This window comes from Pipra filicauda, unplaced genomic scaffold (assembly GCF_003945595.2).
Source record: "Pipra filicauda isolate LSUMZ 115617 unplaced genomic scaffold, ASM394559v2 scaffold389_size666192_pilon, whole genome shotgun sequence".
NCBI classification, from domain to species: domain Eukaryota; kingdom Metazoa; phylum Chordata; class Aves; order Passeriformes; family Pipridae; genus Pipra; species Pipra filicauda.
In genome coordinates this window covers 75173-101334 of record NW_024104519.1, presented here as the reverse complement: position 1 = coordinate 101334, position 26162 = coordinate 75173, and the positions used below count along the sequence as shown (strand labels likewise).

Sequence of the window (26162 nt, the reverse complement as noted above, 5' to 3'; positions counted from 1 at the left end):
TTGTTGTCATTATGAGCAAAGACTTAGAAACTTGGCAGAGCAGGAAAAAAAACAGTACAGTGGGTTAGTCATAATCCACTTCTTTGTTTTAAAACAAGGCAATGGACGGAAGACAATCAAATTACAGCTTAATGTGGAACTCCTTTCTGAGTTTATTGTTTTTACTGCTTTGGCTTTTTATAGGCCAAGTAGAATGAAATACCTACTTTACTTCTGACCTCCTATGTTGCAAAGGCTGAGCTTTAGCCATTAGGATATTTTTATTAATGCAGTAGTATCTTTAGTCCTATTAATACTAGTCCAGACTACTGTTATTTTTGAAGAAATATTCCTGTAGGCATGTGCTTATGTATTCTTAGCATTTCTCTTTGTTATGAAAAGCTTTGGCTTTGATGTGCTGCTTAAATTTCCTCTGAGTCATCATGGTAGTTGCCAAACCATTGTTTTTGTTCTATTTGGACTTGATTCTACTTCTACAGTTGTTTCCTCCTAGGGGGTTAAAGTCCATGAGCTTTTATTAAGATAAATGTCAGTGATTTCAAGTGGATTTGCATAAAAGAAGCCCTTACTCTCTGGTAGGATAAGTCATGTGTAATGTTTAGTTTTAAGGTAGCAGTGACTACAGGAAATATTGGAAATAAAAGTTCTTGACCTTTTCTGGACAGTGGAATTTCCCTTTCTATTAAATATGGAATACACTCTCATCTCAAGCTGTCAGTGAACTGAACATCCTCACCGGTCATCTTCTGTTTAAAAACATAAAAAGGTTTCTCCCTCCCAAACAATGAATGCAACATCTTGTTCTAGAAATGACATCAAGGCAAAAGATGGTGATCAATGATAGGCTTTCTAAAAATAAGCGTTGCCAAAGTGAAGAACTTAAAGTCAGAGTTTAGAATTTGCTCTTTGCAGCAGCATCAGAATCAGTATCTTACTTGTGTATCCCAGCCAAGTGGCTGTCCTAGGTCATGACTTGGTACCAGTCTTACATGCAGTAATTACTCATTCATATTAAAATTAGCTGGCATCAGTCAGCAGGTCACGATTTATTTCAAGTTAAAAAATCATTTGCTACCATAGTTTGCATATTGCTGTAGCTCACGGTGATTTTCAGCTTTATAGTAATCTGAGGGGCTTTTTTTATTTAACTATGAGACAATGCTGTTCTAACATTTGCAAGGGTGATGAGTATTTCTCATGTGTGTCTCACAGCATGATTTCAGAACCCGAGGTACTTGAAGATGCCATCAAAATTTTAGTTGCCAAACACAGGTCTGTTGAGAGTTTCTAATGCTCTTTGTGGATTTAATGGGTTTAGGATGGGGCGTATGGGACTGGAGTTCAGCAAGGCACTCAAGGATGTCCTGCAGCCTATCCCTCTCCAGTGGAGTGCTTGAGATGCTTTAGTGCTCCTTAGTGCTGAGTCAGTGCCTCAGATTCCAGGCTAGATGATGCATTTTTCTGAACTGGAAAAAAGATCTTAGGAGTTGAAAGGAAGAAGAATTGGTATTGACTCAGCCCTAACGAGCACCCAAGCAAACTGTAAAGTTACTGTGACTTCTGGCAGGAGATGAGTTAAGAAACAGAAACAATATTTTCCCTAATTATGGTTTAGAGCTATTCATTCAGGATCAGCTGGATCAGATGCCTTATCAGTGTTGGTGTCTGTGAAAATATGTGAGAGAAGGATGCAAGAATTTAGTGTTTGGTTGACTGACTTGTCAGTGCACGAGGGGATGGGTAGGAAGGCTTTCAGACAGATGCTTCATGGGACTCAAGTGCTGATTCAGCAGCATTTTGTAATTGCAAATGGTTTCAGTCCCATTTCAGAAGGTCATTTATGATGCATTTAGGGTTTTCTTCACACCGCCCTCTTTAATCTCATTCTCCACAGCTGTCAAAATGTACGATGCAAAAAGGTGGTGAGCACCCTGCAACTCCAGTTGTTACATGTTCCATTCCCAGGGGTGGAAGGGGAATGGCTGAAGAAGATTTGGCTGACTATCTGCTATAAGAATTGGCAAATCTGAGTCACAAGAGACAACGCACTGGTGTAGGGACAGAAAGGGGCAGCAAGGGGAAGGCTGAGGGTGAAAAGTGCCTTCAGACTTTCCTGCTGAGGCAGATGTCACAGTTGTATGAAGATCTCTCAGGGAGGTGGTACAAGGTGCAGCACTGGACAGCAGATCAGATTAAAAGAGAAGATGGGACCCAGGGTACACAGAGTTAAGTGTCAGGTGCAGGTTGGTTGGCAAACAGATGGAGGTGACCAGGTGATCAAACTCACACTTCTGGCTCTCAGGGCCTTTCTGTTTACTTTGGCACTGAAGAGTTTCACAGCACATCACCCAGTTTCAGTAGATGTGCTGTTTATGTAGTATCTAAAATATATGAGAGATATAAAACTACCGTATATAATTTTACATATATTTTATATAATAAATATATTATCAATTAATGCATATATTGTATATCAATTAATGTATGTATATATGGGGTTTTTTTTAAATGGAGATATATCTGCTCTAACTTGATGAGAGTATTTAACTCAGAAAAAGGCAAAATACATATAAAGAATAACTACTCTTTGTTCTCTAGGGACTGTTGTTTAAAGCTGATTTCACCTGTGCCAGTGTGGTTTGCTGGGACAGTGCAGCAGTTTCAGACTTCTACTAATACTTTTCCTGCTTTTCTAAGTCAGAAGGGTGAAGTGAGTGATTTGCCAGCTGGCTGTTTCAATGCACAGCAAATTAGAGTATGAAAAGGTGAAAAACCCAGGATCTATCAGCTCAAAGTCAGCACCGTGTGAATGTGTGCTTGTAGGAGCTGTTTAAAGGTTCCCATCTGAGTAAAATCCAGTGTCCAGTCTCCTCTCTGCTCATTGTGGACATCATTAAGCACAAATCAGGGAAAAAAGTGAAATCATGTGGGCTCAGTGCTTCGCTCATAACATCACACGTTGTCTTTACTCCTTTTGTCACCTCACTGAAGTCCTCGGTTTCAGCAGCGCTGCCAGAAACCGAAGAAACGCAGCAATACCCAGCACCTTTGGGTCACAGGTGTCATAGAAATCAGGGCTAAAGGGTCTTGATCATGTGCCCTGAAGACACTTGCACCATCTCTGTCTCTAATCTGTGCTTTGTAGGCAGGAATGAAGTCCCTGCATCCATTTATCAATTTCTCCCACGCTGTGGATGGTAAAATATTAACACAGAAAGCGGGCGGGAAGTGGAAGAAAGCCCTGCAGGAACATCAGCCAGCTGAGAACTGCTATTGTTGGGCCTTTGCAGCTGAGCACAAACATGTCTTTTGTTTTCCTGATGCCCTGGGGCAGAATATGAGGCTCTACAGGTGTGGCTTTTATTCATTATTTTACAGAGCATCCTGAATTAATATCTTTTGCTTTTCCTTGATATTCAGAAGGCTGGTCGAAGAGAAGTGTGTATGCGAACACAGAAATAACTGGAGGCATCCTGGGTGCCCTGATTTCTGCTCTGTTGATGCTTTTGACCAGTGGCCTAATAAAAGAATTGGCTGTGCTATTGTTGTTGCATGCTCCTACCCATTATGGAGCCATGTATCCATGGAAAAGATGTCTTGATGACAATGAACACCTGGTGTGGTTCTGCTCAGGAAACATTAGGAGAGGTGGGTCAGATGAGTACTCGCAGTGTCTGTAATTGTTTATTGTAAGAATGTCCCACTTTCTGAGCTATAAATACCTGCAAGAGAGGAATAAGTAAGGACTGCTTTCAAATGTCTCCCTGGGAGCAGGTAGTGAATGCTGGAACATTCATTTTGAAAAAGTGCTTTTGGGAATTGAAGGGCTGTATTCCTTAGCATTTGCCTTCTTTAAGAATAGTGGAGGTTTATCTGTGAGCATCGCTATAGCACGAATTTGGTGATGGAAAATTCAAAGGGCTGTGTGATGTGCTGTTAGATAAATAAATGTGGTTCTTGTTTTATCTTCCAGGCTGAAAATGAATGGGTTACAAATTGCTAAAGGTCTATAAATTGTCTTTCATAGGAACCAGCTCAAGCAGGGGCTCACTAATACTCTTGATCCCCACTGTCGTGGTTTAACACCACACAGCCTCACTCATTCACTCCTCCTACACCCTGCAGGAGGAGGGGGGAGAGAATAGGAAGAAATAAAATTAAAATTCGTGGGTTGTGTTTAAGATACTTAAATAGGATGGAAAAGGAAGGGAAAATATAATAATAAGGTTGATGATGAAAGAATTCAAATATACAAAACAAGTTGATGCATGATGCAGCTGCTCAGTGACCAGTGCCCACCCAGTTCCTGAGCAGCAGCCCCCAGCCAGTTTGTCACAGAATGTTTGGGGTTGGAAGGGACCTCTGGAGATCATCTAGTCCGACTCCCAGGTAAAACAGTTTCACTTGGAGCAGCTTGCACAGGATTGTGTCCAGGCAGGGGTTGAGTGTTTCCAGAGAAGGAAAAGCCACAGCCTCTCTGTCACAGTAAAGAAATTTGTCCTCGTATTCAGATGGAACTTCTTGTGTCCCAGTTTTGTGCCTGTTGCCCCGTGTCCTGTCTGAGGATGCTATGGAAGACAGTGTCAAAGGCTTTGCTTTATATGTTTATGCTGAGCATGACAGCACGTGGAATGGAATGTCCTTTGGGCTAGTCCAGGTCAGCTGTCCTGGCTGTGTCCCCCTCCCAGCTTCACGTGCCCCCCAACATTCTCTCTGGTGGGGTGGGGTGAGAAGCTGATTAGTGTAAACACTAAAAATCAGCGTGGTATCAACGTTATTCTCACCCTAAATCCAGAGCACAGCACTATACCAGCCACTAGGAGGAAAATTATCCCTGCTGAAACCAGGGCATCCAATAGTGACTTCAACTTACAGAAATGGTCAGGTCTAAGACAGAGAACTGGACTGTTTCCAGAGCCTTAATGCTTCCTCAGAGAGAGCTTAGAGAATGCATTTGGTGCAGTTAGATTGTGTACAAACCACATTCCTGGATTTAAAGCGAGTCTCTGTTGCAGTGCTGTTCCTATACACAGCATACCCTTAGACCACAAATATTTACATTCCACGAGACCCAGGATACTTCATTGTGCTCTGTGCAGTTGTCAGCGAAGTTGACAAAATCAGGGTGGTGATGGGGGAAGTTTTTTTGCTCTGTTAACCTGTGTGTCTCCCTCTCTGAGCTACAAAGATTGGTTTGCATAACTGCCAGGGTTATATATATAAAGATATATAGAAAGAACATGGCTGCAGTTTCAGTCACCCAGGCTTCACGTCTGACATTTTGACGTGACTGAAATTTAAACTTTCTTTGATGCCTTTTCTCTTTTTTTTTCCCCCCACAGCAAATTTTGCAGCTCTGTGGTTTTTTTGGCCTAGAATCTGCACCCACGGAAGGGTTTATCTTAGTCTTAACATTTCAGTTTTACATATTTTTACTACAAGCAGCACATTTATTTTTCAAGGGAGAGTTCCATTAACTTTGTCTGTGCCACTGCATTGTAGCAACGTCATCCACAGACTGGTTCCAGCCAGCCCTTTTTATTCCTTAGAAGTGAGAGGGCAAAGTTGGTTTGGACCACCTGTGTTCCTGTCAGGAAGCATCTCTGCCTACTGTTCCATGCACAGACAGTGCATGGAATTGGTGCCTTTGTTTGGGCATGTGCATGGCCTTAATGGTGTCAGTGCAGCCTGGGGACTGGCCCCAGAACTTCTGCTTTGAGCAGATACATTCTTTTGGATGATTTAATAAGAAATAAGAATTCAGGGAACCAGTGCAAAGCTGGAGGGGTCCTGCCCTGCAAGTCTGCAGCTCTACATGTGGCTGTGGTCTGGGGTGGGAGACCTCCAGAGCTGTGTCTTTGTGTGGTGTGAACAACAATGCCCCGTGTAAGTCAGCAGGGAGACCGTCAGCCCATTTGTGTGCATCCCCTCCTCACATCAGTTAAAAAATCCTAGTGCTCCTGTGATAAAGAAGCACAAAGAAAAGGTTTTGTTCCTCAGTGGAACATGCACAGACCTGCCAAGCTGTTGTCAGTTCTAAACCCTTAATCTTCCAAGTGTCCTGGATGCAGTGAAGAAGGGTCAGATCTGTTAGTTGACCTCAGGTTGTGCCCATGAAAAATTGTGCCCATTCAGCAGCTCCCTGCCTTAATGTTACCAGGTGTTCCTTGCACACCCCAGAAACTCCTCCAAGGCTGTGTGGTTAGGTTCTCCCTGGCCCCTGAGCTGCCTAGAAATTATATGGAGCAGGGCTTAAGTTTTTAGGGAAGGGCTTCATCTCCTTAGCAGGCTCAAAGCTCTCTGACGCTTGGTTCAAAGACCTTAAACACCTTTTGTCTCAGGGAACAGTCTCTTGATCTCTCTTGTTAGGATAGAAGAGCTTATTCTGGTGAGATTTTAGGTGCCCAGAGGTTACATTCTGCAACAAGAGTTTTAAATTCTAATAGAAACAAAAAAGCATGAAGAGAAGAGAGATTTTAATGCTCTATGGGGTTTCTTTTTAAAGGAAGTTTGTTGTTGGTTTTTTTTTGTGAAGAGTGAGGAAAAGAAAATCTTTTTAGTCAGTTTAATATAAAGAAAAAAGTACAGCTGTGTCCTAGTACATTCTGTTGTCAGAATATCTGCATTTTAGATAGATAGCTGTGTTGATAAGTGGTGAGCAACAGGCATTTTGCTGTGGTAATAAGCTCAGTTTAAGTGGTCATGCAGGATCAGCATTTGGGTTAAGAATCATGACGTCTTAGTGGAAGAGATTTATGCTGAAGACATTAATTATATACTGCTTTAATTATAAAATATGTTATGAGGTAATCCAAGAAATGGGTATAGTCTATGTGTGTGAGTTTTTGTAAGAAAGTAAATACTGATACTACTGAAAACAAACTGTTACTTTGCCTGATAGGAACTCTCTGCAGACAGTCTAATTTTCTGATGTAGGTGTCATAAATTGTAATATTAGATTGGTAGAATATTGTCATATGAATGGGGATTAGTTCAAATCTTTACATTCATACAGTCTGTCAGTGCCCCAAATTTTGCACATCTATATTCTGTTTCAGGTTTCACAGAATTGCATTAGTTATTGTAAAGGCTGAGTTTTTCATGGTTCAGTGCATTAAATCTTTTTTTTCCCCCTTTTTCTTGGCTCTATGTCAGATTAAAGTTATTTGTAGGTGGCTGCAAGGATTTTTCCATTAATAAACCCATATTATTCTCATTGCTGCCTGGTTTCTGATTGTATCAGTGCTTCACAGGCAGTGATCTTTTTCCAATCTTGATAACTGGCTCTTGCTGTGGTAGAGGCCATTGTTCACAAATGGAGACTTGGTTTCGTAAAATAATCTAGAATTTATAAAGCTTTCCTTCTTCTGCATTTGCTTTACTGCTTCTTGAGCTTCTTACTCGTATTTTTCATTGAATTACAGTTTCTTATGTAGACAGTGTAGGAGGCCTGTTTGTAATTGAGTCTTGGTAATTAAAAGAGCAAAGGAAGCAAGTATATAAATGTACGTGTGCGTTCCCTTTTTATTATGTGTGTGGCTTTAAGGCTTGGCTTCCTCTCCCTCATAATAATTTTTCCCATTTCTGGGTAAACTGGCAGCTAAACACAATTTTAGCTATGAATTATATGCTGTCAAAATTGAGAGGAATTAACTTTTTGATTTCAGTAAGTGACCTATTACTAGATTAATTTTTTTTCTAGAGCTTTTCCTCTGATACTGTTGTAACCCAAATGTGTTATGGTAGATGCTACCACAAACCTGCTCAGGATTTGGGGGGGTTTGCTGCCTGCTAAGTAGTTTCTCTGGCCGTTCTCTTCCTGGCAGGACACTTCTTTCCCAAGGAACTGTGTCGAGCAGCACACCTTACACTTCAGATGTTTGGGAGCTGAGTGCTCCAAGTATTTCGGTTCAACCTGCCCTTTGACATTCACCTTTAGCTCACCAGTAACTGAGACCTGGCAGAAACCAGGGGAACAGAAATAGATATTTATCTCCAGCATTTGCAGTTGCATGGGCTTGGAAATAAGCTGAGTGGAGAGAGGAAGGAACACAGCATTCCCTGTAACTCGTAGAACAAATGTGCAGGTTTTTAAAGGAGAGTGGAGCACCCTGCAAAGTTAAATTTACATTTGGTTCCCCTCCAAAAATTTGCATACTACAGACTTACTCAGAAGTTTTCTGAGTAACAGTTTCCTCTAACAATGCTAAGGAATGTTTTAATTCTTTGGAATTGCAGCTGCTACCTTCTGGATGTTAATGTCCACTTAAATCCTGACTCAGGGACTGTCTGATGCTCTTTGTGCTGCCTGGGGGCACAGTGTATGTGCTGTGAGGTACCTCCAGTCGCTGGCATTTCCTTTATATTAGATGTAGTAGCAGTTACTGAATGGGTTAAATGCAGAGAGCTCATTACTCTAATTCACATGACACCACAGACCACCTAATTGACACCTGTCAATATACTAGTTCAGTTTGGAGGGAAAATCTGGGAATATTGTAATGCAGGCAATAATGATGATGAAACCTTTATATGTTGCAGCACATCCAGCAGCATTTCTGAGTAAGATGTTTTTGTGGTGACTTGCAAAAAGATCAGGCATGCTTTTTTAATCAATACAGTTCTTGTATCATGCAATCACAGTTTAGCTTCTCCTCATACCTGGAAGTGGGCAGCTCTAGGATTTGTTATTTGAGCCCAGTGCCGTGTGTGTAAGTGGGAGCTGAATATTAATCTCAGCGTGGTGTGCTGTTAGCCTTTGGTAGAACGAGATCATCAGTTATCCTGGAGTTTTATGGCACAGCCTGGAGCATCTCCACAGGCACAGCCACCTCTGACTGGGTGTTGTGGCCACATGACATGTGGGGCATGTCCTTGCTTTGCCAGTAAGCTGGAAGTGTGAGTAATGATTGTGTTTGCTGGCTGCTTTTAACTGGGGGGTCTTACAGCGTGGAGCTTTGTCTCTAAGAAAACGTATTAATTTATGAAGGAAATGTATTTTTTTCGGAGAAATATAATAGCTGTAGCACCAGAGTTAGCATTTTAAAGTTTCACAGGCAAGAATTTCTGTAGCTGAATAAATGGAGTATGTTGTTCAGTTACAGTGGGTGTCACTTCAGCATTCAGCATTTCAGTCAGTATTTCAGTACCTGAACATGTGCAGGTACCCTTTATTTCTTTAAGCAGTTGATGCCAAAATGTGGTGTCACAGTGACGTCAGTGGGAGCCAAGAGCTGCCCGAATCTTGCAGGTTTAGGCTCGTGGTTTTTGGTTTAATGAAGGAACTCCATCTAGTTTATGCTCCATCAACTGAGAGTTTATTTCACCTAGCAAATTGTGAAGTAACAGTTACTTGTCTGGTTTTTTCACCTTGTTTAATTTACTGTCTGTCCCCTGGAGCAGGAGGAACAGTTGTATCATGTTCGTACTCCAGATCACCTCACCCAGGTGGTGCCTTCCTGCTCTGGGGGTTCAGAAGGCTCTCAGCTGGGGTGAGATGACCCTTAAGGTCCCTTTGAACCCAAACCATTCCAGGAGTCTATAAAAGCAGTTAAACAACCAATGAAAACGTTTAATGGGTGTGAGAAGTTAATCCTATCCAGTATCAGTTCAGAAGCTGTGGTGTAGCAACGAATAGCAAAGCGATTTCAAATGTTTATCCTCAAAGTTGGAGATGAAGTTCTCTATTGTGTCCGTGTTATTCCTGAAGAGTCGACACAGGATGTTTTTAGCACTTCATAGAAGACTCTGGGACACCTTCCAGGTTTTTGGCTCTGCTGGCTGATCCTGTGAGTATAGAGGTGGTACAGAACTGCCTTTCAAAGCAGAGCTGGTAGTGCCCCGGAGATACAGCTCTGATGCCAAATGACCAATAGGCCCTGGATTGGTTTTTTCTCCTGAGACACTGATCACATTTTCTTGTTTCTCCTAAGCCCAGCCTAGCTCAGTTTGCTTTCAGATCATCTCCTGTGTGCTGAGTGTAACGTGGCAAGAGCTCAACCCACGGTTGGGTTTCAGCCAGAGCTGATTGACATTAAGGGGCTGTAACTGGATATGTCTGTGCTTGTGTTTCAAACTTGCTGCAACTCAATTTCTCCACATAAAACTTCAGTGCAAGAGTTTAGGTTCCTAAAAGAACTTTCACCTTAATCGTGTAGATTTTCAATTTTTTTTTTAATTTTTACTGTCTGAAATTTTTTTTTTTTTAATTAGGGTGAAAGAGAGTTAAGCTGACAAATTTTCTCATGCAGTCGGTGTAGGTTCTGGGACCTCACAGAATATGATGGTTCAGCTGGCAAGTGGTGACTAGCTCAAGAACTATCCCAGCTCTTAATAGAGTGTAAAAATAATCTGAGCTTTTAACATATGCAGAATTGATTCCATTTGTTCTTATTGTTAGAGTTGACTGCAAATATTGGGAAGTACGAATGACAGAAAAATTAAAGTTTTCCTTCTTGTTTTTTCCTCCAGATTTAAAGTTCTGTTTTACAGATTTAAAGTGCTAAGTGTTTTAAAGATGATGTTTGCTTTTTCTGTTTTATTTTAAATCTGCTGTTTTAAACCTAATTATCTAAAACCTACATATCTATCTGTCTGGATACTTTGCAGTAAGGATTGAGCTTTTTAATTTTCTTTTAACATGTGTTGCTAAATTATTAACCCTTTAGAGTTGTCATCCACAGCAACTTTTTCTGAACTTGTTCATTCCATATCATGATGCAGTTTTTTTTTCTTCTCTAAAGCAAATACACTGAACTGTGTTAATCTTCATACTAAAAGCAATTGTTTTGCTTTCCTTTGTTGCAGATCACCAGAAACTGGAAAGGGAAGCTAGAATCTGTCGCCTCTTGAAGCATCCCAATATTGGTAGGAACTTTTCATTGCTTCATACAGTATATGTCAGTTTAGAAAATGGAGGGGAAATGCAAAATAATGAGTACAAATAGCAGCTCAGAGAAGTCAAGGGCAAATATCTCCAGGCACCACTGTTTCTTCGTAATGTGGTGCTCCCTGTGAGTTCTGCCATGGGATGCAATATCCTGATGGATCACCTAAAGCAATGTGCACTGTTCCATCCTTAAGCTTTTGCTCTCTATGCCAAGTGTTTGGGGTTTTTTTGTGCAGGGTGTAGGAGGAGTTATTTCCAGTACTGCCCATGACTTTTGGAGACCTGCAGAAGAATTTCAGCTAACGGTGTTTGTGTTGCAGAATGTGGATAGAGTTGTTTTTACTGAAATGCTTATTTTATCTTGTATTCTGTGTTTGAGATTCTGTTCTTCTGCAGGAAAGATAGGTGGATGCAGAAAGCTCTGCCCCTTTTATTTCCACAGTTGTGTTTTCTACTCATGTAGAGCAAAAAAAGATATTTGGGAGGGTGGGGTGTGCCTGTCTCCTTCCTTTAGAAACAGTATAAACAGGTAAGTACCTTGATCTTTAAGGAACTGTATCTGAGTTTTTCAGTTTTTCAGACACTGAATTAGTTTGCCAAGGGTATCACTCACAGGAATATTTGCTGTACCTGAGACTTCTGCAGAAGGGTGGGAATTTCCTGTACATCTTGTTCCTCTGTCCTCATGCACGTTCTTGAAAGTTGTCCTCAGAAAAACAAGTAAACTCACCAAATGTTTTAATCAAACACGTATGCTGGGCACTCCAAAAGCACCTGGCAGTCTCCTTGGTCTTCCTTCTGGTTAGTTCTCCTCCTTTTCATTTTTAATTTAGAAGTATTAGGGACATTTTTAGATGAATATAATTGTTTCGTGCCTGGGATAAAATCATCTCCTTCCTTTTAGTAATAAACATGAATTGAAAACAAATGTGCCACTGTTCAAAAATGAAATGTCAAGTCTCTGAAACAACTCCCTTAAGCCTCGAGCTTTGACACAGAAATTTGTTTAAGGAGGAAGAGTAGTGATATCTCTGTCATTTTACCCCCACCAAAATTTTGTAAAGTGGGGGAAGACCAGGGTAGGTACAACTCCTTGTGGGGAGAAGTCATGGTCACACATCTGGTGCTATCAGGCTCAAAAGTCATTCACTTTGCTGTAACTGGAGTGTATCTCTGAGTTGGAACAAGCCAGGGAAGATGAATAAAAACCAATAATAAACGGATGCAGTGGAAGGGCTGAAGAGCACAGAGCTGAGCTGAAACAAAAGTCTAAATTGGTGCCATGTGATCACGTGTCTGCAGCTTGTTGAGCAGCTTGGACCAGTGTGGGATGTGGTCCAGATGCTGTGTGTTCCACATGGAATATTTATATTTGTCAGGGTGTGACTGGGAGTGCCAACAGGCACTGGCAGCGTTGGTGACAGGCAGGTAGGGCTCGAAGTCAGCACTAATTCTGTGCCTCACCACCTGCACCAAGGGGCACAATCCAAAGCATCCTAGACACAGCGTTCTGCCCCTGTTCCAAAAAAGATGCCATGTTCTGGATCTGCCCAACAGAAGAGTTTTCATGGCCTGGAATTAATATGCCAGGGTTTGGCAGCAGGCGTTGTATTCTGTCATCACTGAGTTTCTGCTGTCAGCTGTTCTGCCAGCTCTGCCTGTGTAGCTAAAAGAAACTTGTCAACAATAAGTATAATTTAGAAAATAAATAAAAGAAATTATAAGGAATAATTTTTTTAATGTGATTTCTAGAGGAAAGCAGAGATCTGGTTTAGTTGATTGGACAGTTTCTCAAAGATGAAATCCCTGGTTTTCTGCATGTTCCTCCAGTGTAGTTTTTTTTAATTCCTTGTCCTTTTGAATTACACATTCATTGCAGGGCACAGACTTCTGAAATTACACTTGTCATTCAGCCTTATTCTTCTTTATTCTCCCTAGTTAGCTTGATTAAGTCTCTCTTCAAAAGTGACTTTTTTGTGAAGGTGTCAGTTCCAGGTTGAGTTTATTTCTAAAATACCAAACCATTGTATGGTTTCCTCCGTTAATTATCTTCCAAATCTTGGACTGTACCAGATACTCCAGAGTGTAAACCCTTTGTTAGTCACCTTTTTCATACTTTGCCTGCAGTCAGAGTGAAGCAGCACAGCTGTGGTGAGTCACTTTTTTGATTTTAGCCTGTGAGTAAACACATTGTACTTTTCATATGGGCAAGATTTTTTGCTTTAGAGAAACAGTTGAAAAAAAAATGCTAAACATTGGAGATATTTTCCAATTATCTTTCCAGAGAAAACAGAGAATTATCAAAAACTTTTACAGATTACTTGGTTTTGCATTTCCAAGTTAGGCCTCCAATTAGTACCTAACTAGAAAAATATTCAGTTTTTTAGTTATTTCATCAGGATAAGAAAGATTTCAGGACTAAACTTCTTAACGATCGACATACCTATTTTTAGCCTCCCAACAATGCCATTTTTATACCCATTTCATATCTTATTGGCTGATGGTTTTATTTAATGAGTACCATTATGCAGTTTGGAACTCTCAGGATGACATTTAAAAAAGGCTTTCCACAGTACTCTGCAGTCAGAGGTACTAAACTTCAGAAGTTCCTCTGGTATTGGCAGAGCAGGCTTTAAACTGGATTTGAGTGTTTTCATTTCTTATAAATGCCAAATTTGAGCAAATGATTTGGAAAAGCTTGTGGAGAAAATAGAAGACTAAATCAGAATTCTTTCTTTCAAAAGGGTAAACCTCTGAAATTTGGAAAATAAGGAGATACCCATGGTAATATTTTCACTTCAGTTCCTGATTTAAATCTCCCCAAGGAATCACTGTAAACAAAATGACTGTGAGGAAACAAATGTATTTCCTGTGGACTTCTTGGAAGTATTTCTGACATCAGATTATTATTTCAGGGATCAACATAGCTGCCAAATGTTCACGAGTAGGGTATTTAAATAGGTATGGAGGGAGATGAATTCTTATTAGGCTTTTCTGCTGAAGGAGTGATTCTGAAGTAGAGTAAGATACCTTGAAGTAGTTGGTTTCACTTCTTGTACAAGTAGAGCTCCAACATATCTCTGAAAGCTGAACTTCTCTGTCCAGACTCTGGTTTGCACATAACTAATTCAGGTAGTTTTTCAACATCTCTTTATTTTATTCTTTCTTTTCACAAATCCAAGATTTCTTCTCTATCCAACTGTGTAGTCACGATGCCTAATGAATGGCATTTAGAAAAAAATAAGGGAAGTGGATTAGACATAGTATTTCCTGTTCTCCTTTTTCAAACCTCCATTTCCCACTTCAATAATGTATATAGGCAAGTTCGTTTAAAACCCACAGAATTTCCTCTGCAATTATTCCTTTCTGCCTGCAATTATTCCTTACCAATACTCATTGCTTATGTTCTGATTTCTGCCTCTTCTCACCTCACTTCTTTGTATCATTGTGGTAGAAAGCGAGTCCTGCCGAATTTTATGTGGGAATTAAAGTGAGGCAAAATCCATTAGGTGAACTTCCAGGCCTCGGGAAGAAACTTTGTGGGGGCTCAGAGTCCTTCCTTTCCAGTCAGTCTTTGGCAATACTGGTATTTTCTCCTCTTCCAGCATTTCTTGAGTAATCTGGCTTCTGTTCCACTGTGGTAGGAAATTTCTGGGCAAACACAGCTCGTGTTCCTGTGGTAACAGAGCTCCTGGGCTGCAGTGCTTTGTCCAGGAGTCTGATTCCCAGCACTGCTGTGTTTCTCAGGTTCTTACCATGAGGACGTGGCTGTAACATCCCTGTGTCCAGGGTTGCTTTTTTGCAACAGATTTTAAAATGAAAGCCTTGCTGTTTGGAGAACACAGTGCTTTTCCTTTCTGAGACTGCACATCAGGTTACATTAAAAACTCCCTTCCTTTGCTGAACAGATACCCAAAAAGTGTTTGTCGTCTTGTGTAACTATTCCTTTTCCAGCGGTTATGTGTACTAGTGCTTCCAATTTTTTTAATTTAGAAATCTGGAAAGCAAATGGCTAAGGAAAGTAATCTTCACCAAGATAACATCGCACCTCTTCACCAAGAGTTCCAGTGTCATTTTCCTGTTTTCTGTTCTTTATCTGCTTTTGGTAAACTTTGATTTCTTGTTCCTCTTTTAGCAGTCTTGTTAATCTTTTAACAGTCTGATTTCTAGTCTTGCAATCCACGTATTTTTGGTGGTGTAGTGTTGCACCATCTTATTATTGCTTTTTGTGTTGCTTTACAGCCTGCTTTGCTAAGTCTGATGTATGATATCCCAAATGATGATAAAATCTGCATTAGCCTGATGATGCAAGCTCTGACCTAGTCTGGAAAAGTATGGATTCAAACGTGGTGTAACAGGGGTGTCTTTCCCAAGCTGAATTTGCCCATGATCTGCCCATTGCCCCCTCCTCAGGGGTGTGTAGGATACATCAGGCAGGATCTATTAGTCAACTACTTCAGGCTCAGGTCTGACTCTGATGAACCTTCATCCCTGCCCGAAAGGCAAGAGCAGATTTTACTGACATGTGGCAGCCCTTCAGGTGATAAATGAAGTCCTTTTGGCAGCAGGACAGGTTGTCCCTGGATGGCTCTGTAAGTCAGGGTACTTAGAGGTAAGTAGGGCTGCCAAGCGGAGACGGTGCCATGTCAGCCCTCATAGTCCTCAGCCTGTTCCTGCAGGTCTGCCCGCCCAGCCTGGCTTTCACCTCCCCACAGCAGCACAGCCCACGAGCACAGAGGCTGTTCCATTCCTCATGGAGGGGGAAATGAGAAGCTGCATATTGCCTCGTCCTTTTTGGACCCAAGTACGTGCATGGGACTTCATAAAGTCCCAGGAATCTGAAGAGAAACACTATTAATATACAAAAATGGGGATGTGGTAAATCCTTTCTGAATTTCGTTTGACTTACTGTGGCACAGTTGTGAGTAGCTCAGCTGGCATTAGTTAAGTTTCTCTATAAACCAAAGAGAGTGAAAATCAGGCCTGTTCAGGTTTGGTGGATGTTGTTCTTTAGCACGGTGTTTATTCTGGGCTTACTTTCAGGTTTCACTCTTTACATCAAAAATATATAGTTCTTTCCTGATGCAGTGAAAATGATACAAATCCCAAGCTACATAAATTTATGCTCAATAAAACATGGCCCTCAGGGATATATTAACTATAGCTATGCAAATAAATAAAGAAATATAACTCTTCATATAAATATGAAGGTTTTGTTTACGTGGGACTGATGCATTAGAGGCTCTCACTTCCTTTAATTATTTTTATTGCTTAGATGAGCTGATCATTTCAACAATTTTAAATCTCATCCATTCTGTTGAATTAATTAAATTTGCAATTTCCATGATGATGAAGGTGAACCGTTAGTTCTTGAGTGAATTAAAATAAACCATCAAGAAACCAAATAAACCAGTGATATAACATGATTTCATACTTAATGTAAAAGCAAATTTAATGAGTATTATAAAATAACAGCTTCAGTGTTTAAGCTCAGCTGTGGCTGCAGAAAGTAGCTGACTAGTGAAGTGCAACAACTGAAAACAGAAGGTGGTTTTGCAGTTGCTATTTGTGAAATTAAATGTACTGGAACGGGACTGAAGCAGGCAAGAACACACAGGGAACAAACATCGTGGGGTTTGTTGCAGCTGGTTCTTCTGCAGGGTCTCTTATTCTCAGCAGTTTTTGTTGTTGCTGCGCATTTCACTCCTTTTAGCTGGTGAAGTTTTGAATACGTGGTTGATGTTTAAGAGGAAAAGGCTGAAAGTTTTAAACTTGTGATGTTGTAAGAATTTGAGGGGAAGGGCTTTCTGTGGAGCTGCTGGCGGCCCTAAAAGTGAGTGGAATATCAAAAAAACCCAAAACCAATAGTTCAAAGACTGTAAGTTATTCAGTGCTAATCAGTGTGTCAGTAATTTTCAACATGTAACATGTGAAGCAGATAATGTGGCCTGAGTGCACCAGCAAAGAAGGGTGGAGGCAGCTTCATTGGGTGTCACAGCTTTTGTCTCTGTTTCCCTCGCAGCATAATCCTTTTACTCTGGTAAAAGTGGCATTGCCACTTTAGGTTTTGCTCTTCTGGGTTACTGTGGAGCATAAAAATGTCTTTGAGCATAGACAATGCCACTGCTCTTTGCCATGCTGCGTTAATTCGCTTTCCTTTTAATGGAGCACAAGGTTATTCGAGCTCGAGGGAAGCACTGCTGGTTGTAATATCCCTGATAACTGTGGCAGCACCCAGAACAGACTGAGGAAATGAGGGTCTGCTAGGATTTGCCACAAATTCTGTCATTTGCTTTCCTCACAAAGTATATGCCTAATTTGCACCAAAATAGGGGATGATAAAGTATAAATCAAGTGTGAACCAGACCTTGAGGCATTTTCCATGCTGGCTTAGAGCTGGTTTTGAACGTTTCCTTAAATGCATGAAAATTCTTTTCACACTGTGTCCGGGTTCTTTTAAACATCTTCTCTTTCCGTAAAGTCTGTTCTGCTTTTGCAGCCACTCATTTTAAATGTAAAATAGAGTAATCCACAGAAATGGGGAAGTGGGATTTAAACACCTCTCTTGAGGAACCTGCTGCAGGGGGGGAGCACTTGGGTGGCTGCTGCACTTCCCATCTCTATTTTCATCTCTTTTTTTTTTTTTTTGTTTTGCTTTCTGTATGTGCTTTCTGGAAGGAAGAGTTTCATAATTGCATTGCTGACTTCAAGTAAATAAGCTGGATTGAAATGAATTGCTCTCTCTTTGCACACACAGGCTGGATCTTTGAGAACTTACTTTTTTTTTTGTTGTTTGAAAGCTTTGTTTATTATGAATCTGCAACCACGTGTTATGCATAGGGATAGACATCATGACTCCCAGCTAAACCACAAATATGTAATTTTCCTCTGGACCCTTTCCTCCAAAAACAGAGATCTCTACTACTTCAGCTAAACTAAGCTTTTTCTTTCAGTCAAGCCAGCACAGACAATTTAGAGCATTTTTAGGGGATATTGTAAGTTCTGCTCCTTTTGCTTTTGCAGACAGTGCTGCTGATGGTCTAGTAGGTGGATTCTGCTCTAGTTCTTGGATTGATTCCCAAATACTGTGAACCTTTACTTGAGTTGGGGGTGAAAAAAACCCAAACCTGAAAAAAAAAAAAAGGTTGCAGAATATTCAGTAGCCTGGATGGGTGTCACTGTTTGGACAGCATTAGTGCAGCTCCTGCACAGGTGGTAAAACTGCTGTGGGGTGCTTTCCATGATAACCCAACTCCAGCCTCGGCATTCCTGGCTCTGGGCTCAGTTCTGTGGGACACTTCTGTCTCAACCTGTTTCCTTTTCCAAGAAAAAGTAGGGAGTTACCATTCAGGCAGCATTTGTTTCTCATGCAGCCTAAATCTGCCCGTTTGGAGTGTTTGGCATCCCAAGCCAGGGAGGGTGAGCTGTCAGCTGGTACATTCCTGCTTCTGGAAAAGGTCCCTCCAAGGAGGAAGTGTGTGCCTGTCTGGGGCACCTCGGAGCTGATCCCACTCTTACCCCTCCTCATTTCTCTGTGTCATGCAGAAAAGGATAAATTCAGCAATGGGACAAGTGAGAGGGAAAGGAGGAAGGGTGGCACAAGTGAGAGGGAAAGGAGGAAGGGTGGCACAAGTGGAGAGGAGGAGGAAGCGCTTGAGTGAGGGAATGGGGCAATGCTGGGGGTGTGAGCTGGGAGCAGCAAGAGGCAAAAGGAAGGGCTCCTGACTTTGGCCCATGGATCATGTTTTGACTTAGGTGATCATAAAGTAGGAGTGGAGCTCTGGAAGCTCACTGTGGAATGTCTTAGCTCCTTTTCCAAAGGGGTAGAAAGCCAGGAAGCTCATTAGGAGAGGGAATTTGTGGGGCTACTCCCATCTGCCCAGACATCTTGCTTTACTTACATGTCCTGTCCCCTGTGAAAAATCATGGAATCATGTGGGTTGGAAGGGATCTCTGTAAGTTATCCAGTCCCAACCCCCTGCTCAAGCCATGCCCAGTAAAATTAGATTACTGAGGGCTCATCCTGCTGAGTTTGGAGGCTGTCCAGGAAAGGAGACTGCACAGCCCCTCTAGGTGCTACTGCAGTTTTTGACCACATTGCTGTCCACAAAAATAAATAAATATAGAAATGAAAGTGTCTTTATGCCTAGCTGGGATTTTGCATACTCCAGCATGTGTCTGTGGCCTCTTATCTTGCCATTTGCACCCCGGAGAACAGTTTCATTCTCCAAAGTCTTTCCTGTTGATCAGCCAGCAAGGTCCTGGAAGGAAAAGTGGATATTCCTGAATATAGCTGCATCCCTGTTAGGATGTTTCTGTTCTTTTCCTAAAATTACATCTGCTTTCATGTTTAAGTATCTTGCCCTTTGCATTTCCTGGGCATCTTCTGCATCCTTCTAGCAAGTGTTTCAGGAGTCCTTTAGGATTTTCCTTGCTCCTTGAAACCTTTGCCTTTAAAAAGTCACAAAGTCCCTTTTCATCCTGGTTTTGATGCTGTGCTGCTGGGAGTATCTGTCGAAGCCATGGCATTCCAAAGGATGCAAGCTGGCCTGCTTGGCTTTCCACATGCTGCACCCTGGCACACAGTGCATGCTCTGACCCTGCAAATACCACCAACCTCCATCCCTGGCAGTGGATAAATAGCTCCTAATTGCTCAGTTCACGCTGGGTTTTTTCAGATCTAGGCACTGAAGACTTTCCTGCTCCTACAAAACTGCTGATCCAGGCTTTTTTTTTTTTCTCAGTTGAGAGGGGTTTAATGATACCTCTCTCCTCCCAGTCACCTTCTAAATTTGGAAGTTCTTTTTTTAGTGGCTTCACTGGAGTGTTAGTATTCTCATGGACTGCCCATGGGAATGTGCTGCTAATTTTAGTTTGTCCTCTGCATGTCTGCCTCCTTTAAATACATCCAGCTTCTCATTCCAGCCACACTGGGCCAAGCATGACACTCTGCTCCTGATACTCGTGTCTTGAGGATGTTCTGGTAAATTGTGTTGTAATCAAATCCACAGCTTCTGCCCTTGTGCTGCACAGCAGTGAGTAGCACTCATGTATCAGCAACTGTACCATCCAAATAGTGCTGTTAAATTCATGTATTTGTCATGCATCTATTTGTCAGGTGACCTTGAGAGCTACTCAATTTATATTTGATCTGATGGTGGTGGTGTTATTGCTGGGATTGTGTGGAATTTGACTGTTCAGCCTTGCCGGGAAGGACTCAGCTGATGGTCTAAAACCATAATTGCTGCTGAGTGGCTTGCAGCTATCTGCTGCAGGAGATATATTTCGGGAGTTCCTGGATGTGCTAAATGAGAGGAATATTTAGAAAGAGATTTCACCAGCACTAGTAGTCTGGTTTTGAGAATACAGACTGGCTTCAGCTCCCTCCTGCAGCTTTTCCACCCAAGTTTGTGTGGGTTGTCACTGAGTTAATTACAGTCTTACAAATGGTCCCACGGGACAGGACAAACTCTCTAATTTCCATTTATTGTGAGGCTGTGATTAAAAGACAATGGCAGCTTCTCATCATAAGCCTCAAGTTTGTCATCTGTTAAGTTAATATGCATTCCCTTCTTTTTGTAAAACAAACACATTGAATCATTTGGGATCCTCGTTCACTCGTAAACTTGCACGTTAGGGAAATGACAGTAATTTATAGTTGCCTTCAGTTGTGGGGGCGTGACTTCCTGTGGCAGTTAATTGATGGAGGGGGAAGGCACGTTCCCTCCGAAAATAATCCAGATGGTGTTGAGCCCAGCCCAGTGGATAGAGATGCAGTGGGGTTATTATGGAAACGCTCTGTCTGGGCACAGCACTTGGAATTGCTCGGGCTCTGTGAAGTTACTGAAGGCTCCTATGAATGGGGTTGATCTCTGGGATGATCCCGTTGCTCACAGTCAGGATTAATGTTTGTGAAAGAGAGCACCAAGGACACAAGTGGCACTATAATTATGCTTTAGGTCTGTCCCATCCATTTTAGGTCTTTTTCCTCAAAGCTGGTAGCACAAAATTTGGGGACCTGATCCTGGGAAAGTGGCTTTAAGCCCTATTTTCCTGCACAGATATAAAAAACCCCTCAGATAAAGGAAGGGAGAAGCTAAATTTACAGTGGGGCTGTATAACATAAGAAAGTAATAGGCTAATTCCATAAAATATAGAATTTTCTTTGAAGTTGACTTTATTGTCCTAGAAGTAACTTTTTTGGCTGGAGCAGGTCGAGAGCCTGCAAATGCTGCCATCACTTCAGAATAAAGCTTTTTCTGATCTCTGAGGACTTCTGGGCATTACTGCATAATGAAGAAATGATTTAGAGGTTATGTTGACTTGGTGTAAAAGGCAGTGACTGCTGTGATTCGGTGAATGGGGTGGTTGTACTGCATAAAGGTCTTCAGAAAATGAGCTCAAACCTGCTCGTCTCATGTTTTTAACCACTTCCCTGAGAGGTGTGTCTACTTTTATATTGCATTTTTATGGGGTTTCAACTTCTCCACCTTACAGAAAAGAGGATGCAAGGCATGATCTTCACTGCCAATCTGGGGCATTTGAAGATCACACAAAGATAATGATTAAATGAGGGACTGGCAGTAGGAGTTACATTTGATGGAGCACTTCCAGCACAGTGGTAATTAATGTTAAACTTCCCACGTAGGAAGTGGAATCTTAGGTCTGGCTGCCTATAAAAGCTGCCCAGCTTAATCAAAAGCTGATTTATTTTTAAACTGATGTAGCTATTTCTTTGTGGCCACCTACTGCTCTGTAAACTGGGTAATTGGTTCAGTTTAAATTAGCTGATGCTTTGTTTTAAGCTGAATTAAGAGAGCGTAAACTTTGGTTTTATGGCAGCATAATAACATAAACTGGAGCATTTTTCTCTTGTAGACAAAGGTCTTCACAAGTAATATTTGTAATGCTCACTCCACAGCCTGCAGTAAAAAATAAGGGCAAATAAAGTTCCTTTGTGTATTCTGTTGTCATCTTCCCACAGGAAGGGATGGCGAGAATTCCCTGGAACAACTTCATTTGAAAGTAAATTAAAGTTTCCATTTTATAGGTTATTTATTCCAGTTTGAGGTAAAACGAACTTTATAGCTTTATAGTTACTTATTGTTTACAAGGTCTTAAGTGTAATTTTTGTGAAAAACAAAAGCCCAGTAGCAGCTTTTTCTGAACTCCTGTATTTTCGGGAGATCAGCGTGACAGCAATGATAATTTTGACATGTAGAGGTATATATTGAAAGACTACATTCAGCCTGTTTTATGCAGTGTCTCACATATATTTAAGGGCAGAGCCTACAAGAGAGGGTTTTTATCCTCTGTTTGGCAGTGGGATGGCTCTGGGAATCTGGAATTGAGGCAAATCCAATGATGACACTGGGAGCTGAATGAGACAAAACACAATTACTTGTGTTTTCTGTCCCCCCAACGCAGGACTGTTTTAGCAGTGAAATTTATTGTTTTGGTTTTCTCTCCAAACCCACGTTCTTGTATGGAAATTCTTGCTGGAAATGGAAAGTTCAGCCTCATGGAAGTACAGGTTTGGTTCTTTGTTCTAGCTGGAAATGAAGACAGTGGGTCAAACTGGAGTTATGTGGATGTCCTGCCCAACAGACGGAGTCCATATGGAAAGGACTTCTGCAAATGTTTACGTGTGTTTATCAGTGTGAGTGGATTTGCTTCAGATTTTTGTGCTGCTGGGGTTCTTAGAGTGGTTAAGTGCCTTGGAACAGCCAAGTGGAATTCTTTCTGTGGCCATTTGTATCACAGCTGGGGGAAATGAAATCCTTAATAATTAAGGATTGCAGTCCATTAAACAGCAAAAAAGACCAGCTTGCTCTGTGACATTACATGGTCATTTATTAAGTTCCTCATTAAGGTAGGTCATTTACAAACATCTTTTTTACCATAATTTATTGATGATGCTCCACCAAAGTGATTGGTGGACTCTTCTAAATGGGTCCTAGAAAAATTTTCGGTTGGAGTTCAGTTGAAGTATATTTTCTTCACAACAGAAAATGCCTGTATAGTCACAAATTTGAAAGCAGTTCCTTTAGCAAAATGAGTATTTGCATTTTAAATCGGTGTTGGGTGTGGGTTTGGATTTCTTCTTTTTGTTCTTACAGCCTGAAAATTATTTTTTACTGTTATTAGTGAAGTTTAAAATTCTCTGCATCCTGAGTGGAAGAAATGGGCAGGAATGTCAGGTTTTCAGTCAGGCATCAGAGACAGGGAGGAGTGCATCATGTTTATTGTAGGTTCACTAACTGAATTAGGATAAATACACCATCTAACAGACTATAGAGTTGGTTCTTCAGCCCTGCTGCATTTCCATGGTGTTGCCAAGTCAGTGGAATATAATGACCTGAATAATAATTTTAGGGAAAAGGATTGATGCTTTAGTTGTCTCCAGCTGCCAGAATGACCTGTTTTAAAACTTGAAGGTCCTGGTTCTCATAAAGCGTTGAGAGACCAAAAAACAATGACTGTACATATAAATACTACATTTTCAGTATTACCCCTTGGTCAAATCAATATTTCAGGGTAATTACAAATATGCTTTGTTAGGGTAGTTAAGTAGGAGTGGTCACTGAATTCAAAGCATACAAAACTTGGAGTATCACTCAGTTATTAAAAAAATTTGAGTATCCAACATAAACATCAGTAAAGACCATCTTTGTATCTTTTCTTATTTCTTTAGGTTATCACAGTTCTGATCAACTTTTAAATGAAGAATTTTACTAAGTTATCTTGAACACACAGTCATTCCCTTTTGGTTTTACTTGATGGTCTTTAATAAACTAATGGAAAAGCTTTTAAAATTGAAAAGAAATAAAAGGCCAAGAATTAAAAGCTTTAGGAAATTTAACTACAGACTGAAAGGTTTAGTTTAAGTTTGCTGAAAGTGATTGTTACTCAATAAAAGTGCCTTAAATATGGTGCTGATTACTTTGCCAACATTGTCTAAGGCTGCTCCTGGGTGAGAGGTTCCTTTCCTGTGGTACCTCTTGGGTTGTGCCACAGGATTGCAATCTTCTGCTTCCCTTTTTGTTTAAAATATTTAAAGTAGAGCAGCTTTGTTTTCATAAGCTGATGCCTTTAAATACCTTGGGGCTTGGTCCTCATGGAAGGGGAGCACTTAAAAAATAACCACGCCTAGTTCTCTGAGTGGTCATTACAGAAATTGTGTGTCTGTGTTTTGTGTGTTTTAACAGAGGAAAGCCAAGAAGGGAGGCTGTGTCCTCCCAGTATCCAATTTTGTAGGCACCTAGGTCCTAATATTATTTATATAAATCTGTTCCCAGGGTTGGCCAGCACTGTAAATATCAAAAGGGACAGAGTCTAACTCCCTCCATTAAAGTCCAGTGTGCAGCTTTCTGAGCCGGTTAATTTTAATTGATGTAACATCTCTATCCTACAGCTTGTCCTTTTATTAGTTAACACCCCATGAAATTCTTATGTCTTTACAATTCTTGTGTCTTTATTCCTCTTCTTCAGTGTTCTGATGAATGTTAAAATGGTTAAAAATTGTTAGTGCTTAAAGCATCAACAGTGGCAGCTGAGACATCAGTTTGCTCTTAGCAAAAATTTGTGTCAGCCTTCCTTTTAATCCATGCAGTTATCCTCATAAGGCTTAATCTGATGACATTTGTAAAGGCTTTTTGTTGCATTGTAAAAAACCTTGTTAAACTTACAAAATCAGGGGTTTGGCTGCAAAGAGGAGTTGGCTCAACCTGAAAACACAGGATTTCCAGTAAATGCCATGGTTATGTATTAAATGAAGCCATGAAGATACAGGTGTACATTTTAGTCCCCTGCTCTTCTTTTCAACAACTCCATGCAATTTGGCTGGTTTCACCCATGAATAATTAAAGAGGTGTATCTCCAGCTGTTCCTTTTAACTTCAGGGATCTGGGATACGATTCCACAGTCCCACTCTGGGCATGTGTGCACACATAAATGCACACACACACCTGTTTTACAGGGCCTGAAAAGCCACAAAAACCTGCTGGTTAAAGAAATAAGTGTCAGTTACTACAGCTGCTCTCCCTGGAGTCTCCTGACACGGAATTATATGTTTTGGGATACATGTTGGGTTTGTATTCTTTTTTTTAGTTTTATTTGGGGTGTTCTATTTTTAAAGTCTATCAGTCAGTCCTCACCCCGCAGGAATGAAACAAGAGTCTCATCATGACAAAAGAGCTGAGAATTTGGGGTCATCTGCTTTGACATGCACCTGGACTCAGCCTCCCTGCAAAATTGGATCTTTTATCTACTTTGACAAATGATTTCTTATTTTCTGTGTAGCAAGAGTCTTTTACCAATGTGAACAGTTTGGCAAACTAACTTCTCCACTTGAGGGACTTTAATGAAGGCAGAGAATGTAAATATTCCTGGCATTTAATCAGAATACAGACATTTATTGTGTGAGGGCCTTCACGGGGGAGGGTTTTGGTCACAAATGAATATTTTTGCAATATATGGCATTTTGTTCATGGTAGTCAACACTTGCTGTTGCAGTGCCTCGGGGACAAAGGCAGTCTTTCCAAATATTAAATTGCCTAATTATTTTTCCCATCATTTTTTATTATACCAATTCAGATGCAAATGAATAGGATTTTTTTCTCAAGTTGCTGGCCCTAAATAACCATGAATTTGCACTGTAATAAAAAAGTTGTGTATCTTCTGAATGAATTTGGAAGCTCTGTAGTTTTGATTCACTGTTGCTGAATACAGGCCACCTGTTAATGGCATACACAGCCCTGCTGACTTGCATAAAGTCATTTAATGGCAGTAAATCTTGCAGGATGCCACTGGTTTTTGTTTAACAGAGCATGGGGAGGGTTATTTTCTTAGATGTGCAAAATATTACTTCATGTTTAGTGTTTATCCAGTACCTACTGGCAGGCAGGTACCAATTCACAGAAACCCCAAAGTTAAATTAAGTCATTCCATTAAGTTCCTTCCATTAACTAATTAAGTTCATTTTGGAGAGTTTGGGGTTTTTTTTCTGATAAGAGGGGTCTATGCAAGATCTTCATAAACACTGTAATACACTTTTGGAAGTGAACATGGAGGGTTAGCACATCTGTCCCTTTTTCACTCTTTTTGCAGCAAGGCAGGAACTTAAAGAAATAATTTGCATATTTTAGCAAATGTGCCATAAGCTTTTGGGACTTTGAGACCCATTTTAAATCTTTACTGCTGATGAATGACCCCTGTAACTTCCTAAGACATCAGATTTCATAGAGTGACAGCATTAGTGCTTCTAGGGGTCCAG

At 40.8% G+C, this 26162-nt stretch overlaps 1 protein-coding gene across 7 annotated transcripts in view; it reads left to right on the top strand.

The window, feature by feature from the left end:
* CAMK2D (calcium/calmodulin dependent protein kinase II delta) overlaps window positions 1-26162 on the top strand; it is a 114556-nt gene that overhangs the window by 35145 nt on the left and 53249 nt on the right. For all 7 annotated transcript variants that reach the window (XM_027716832.2, XM_039384984.1, XM_039384986.1 and 4 more), the window contains one exon: window positions 10807-10866. In XM_027716832.2, coding sequence (XP_027572633.1) covers window positions 10807-10866 — 60 coding nt within the window. The remainder of the gene's footprint in view (window positions 1-10806; window positions 10867-26162) is intronic.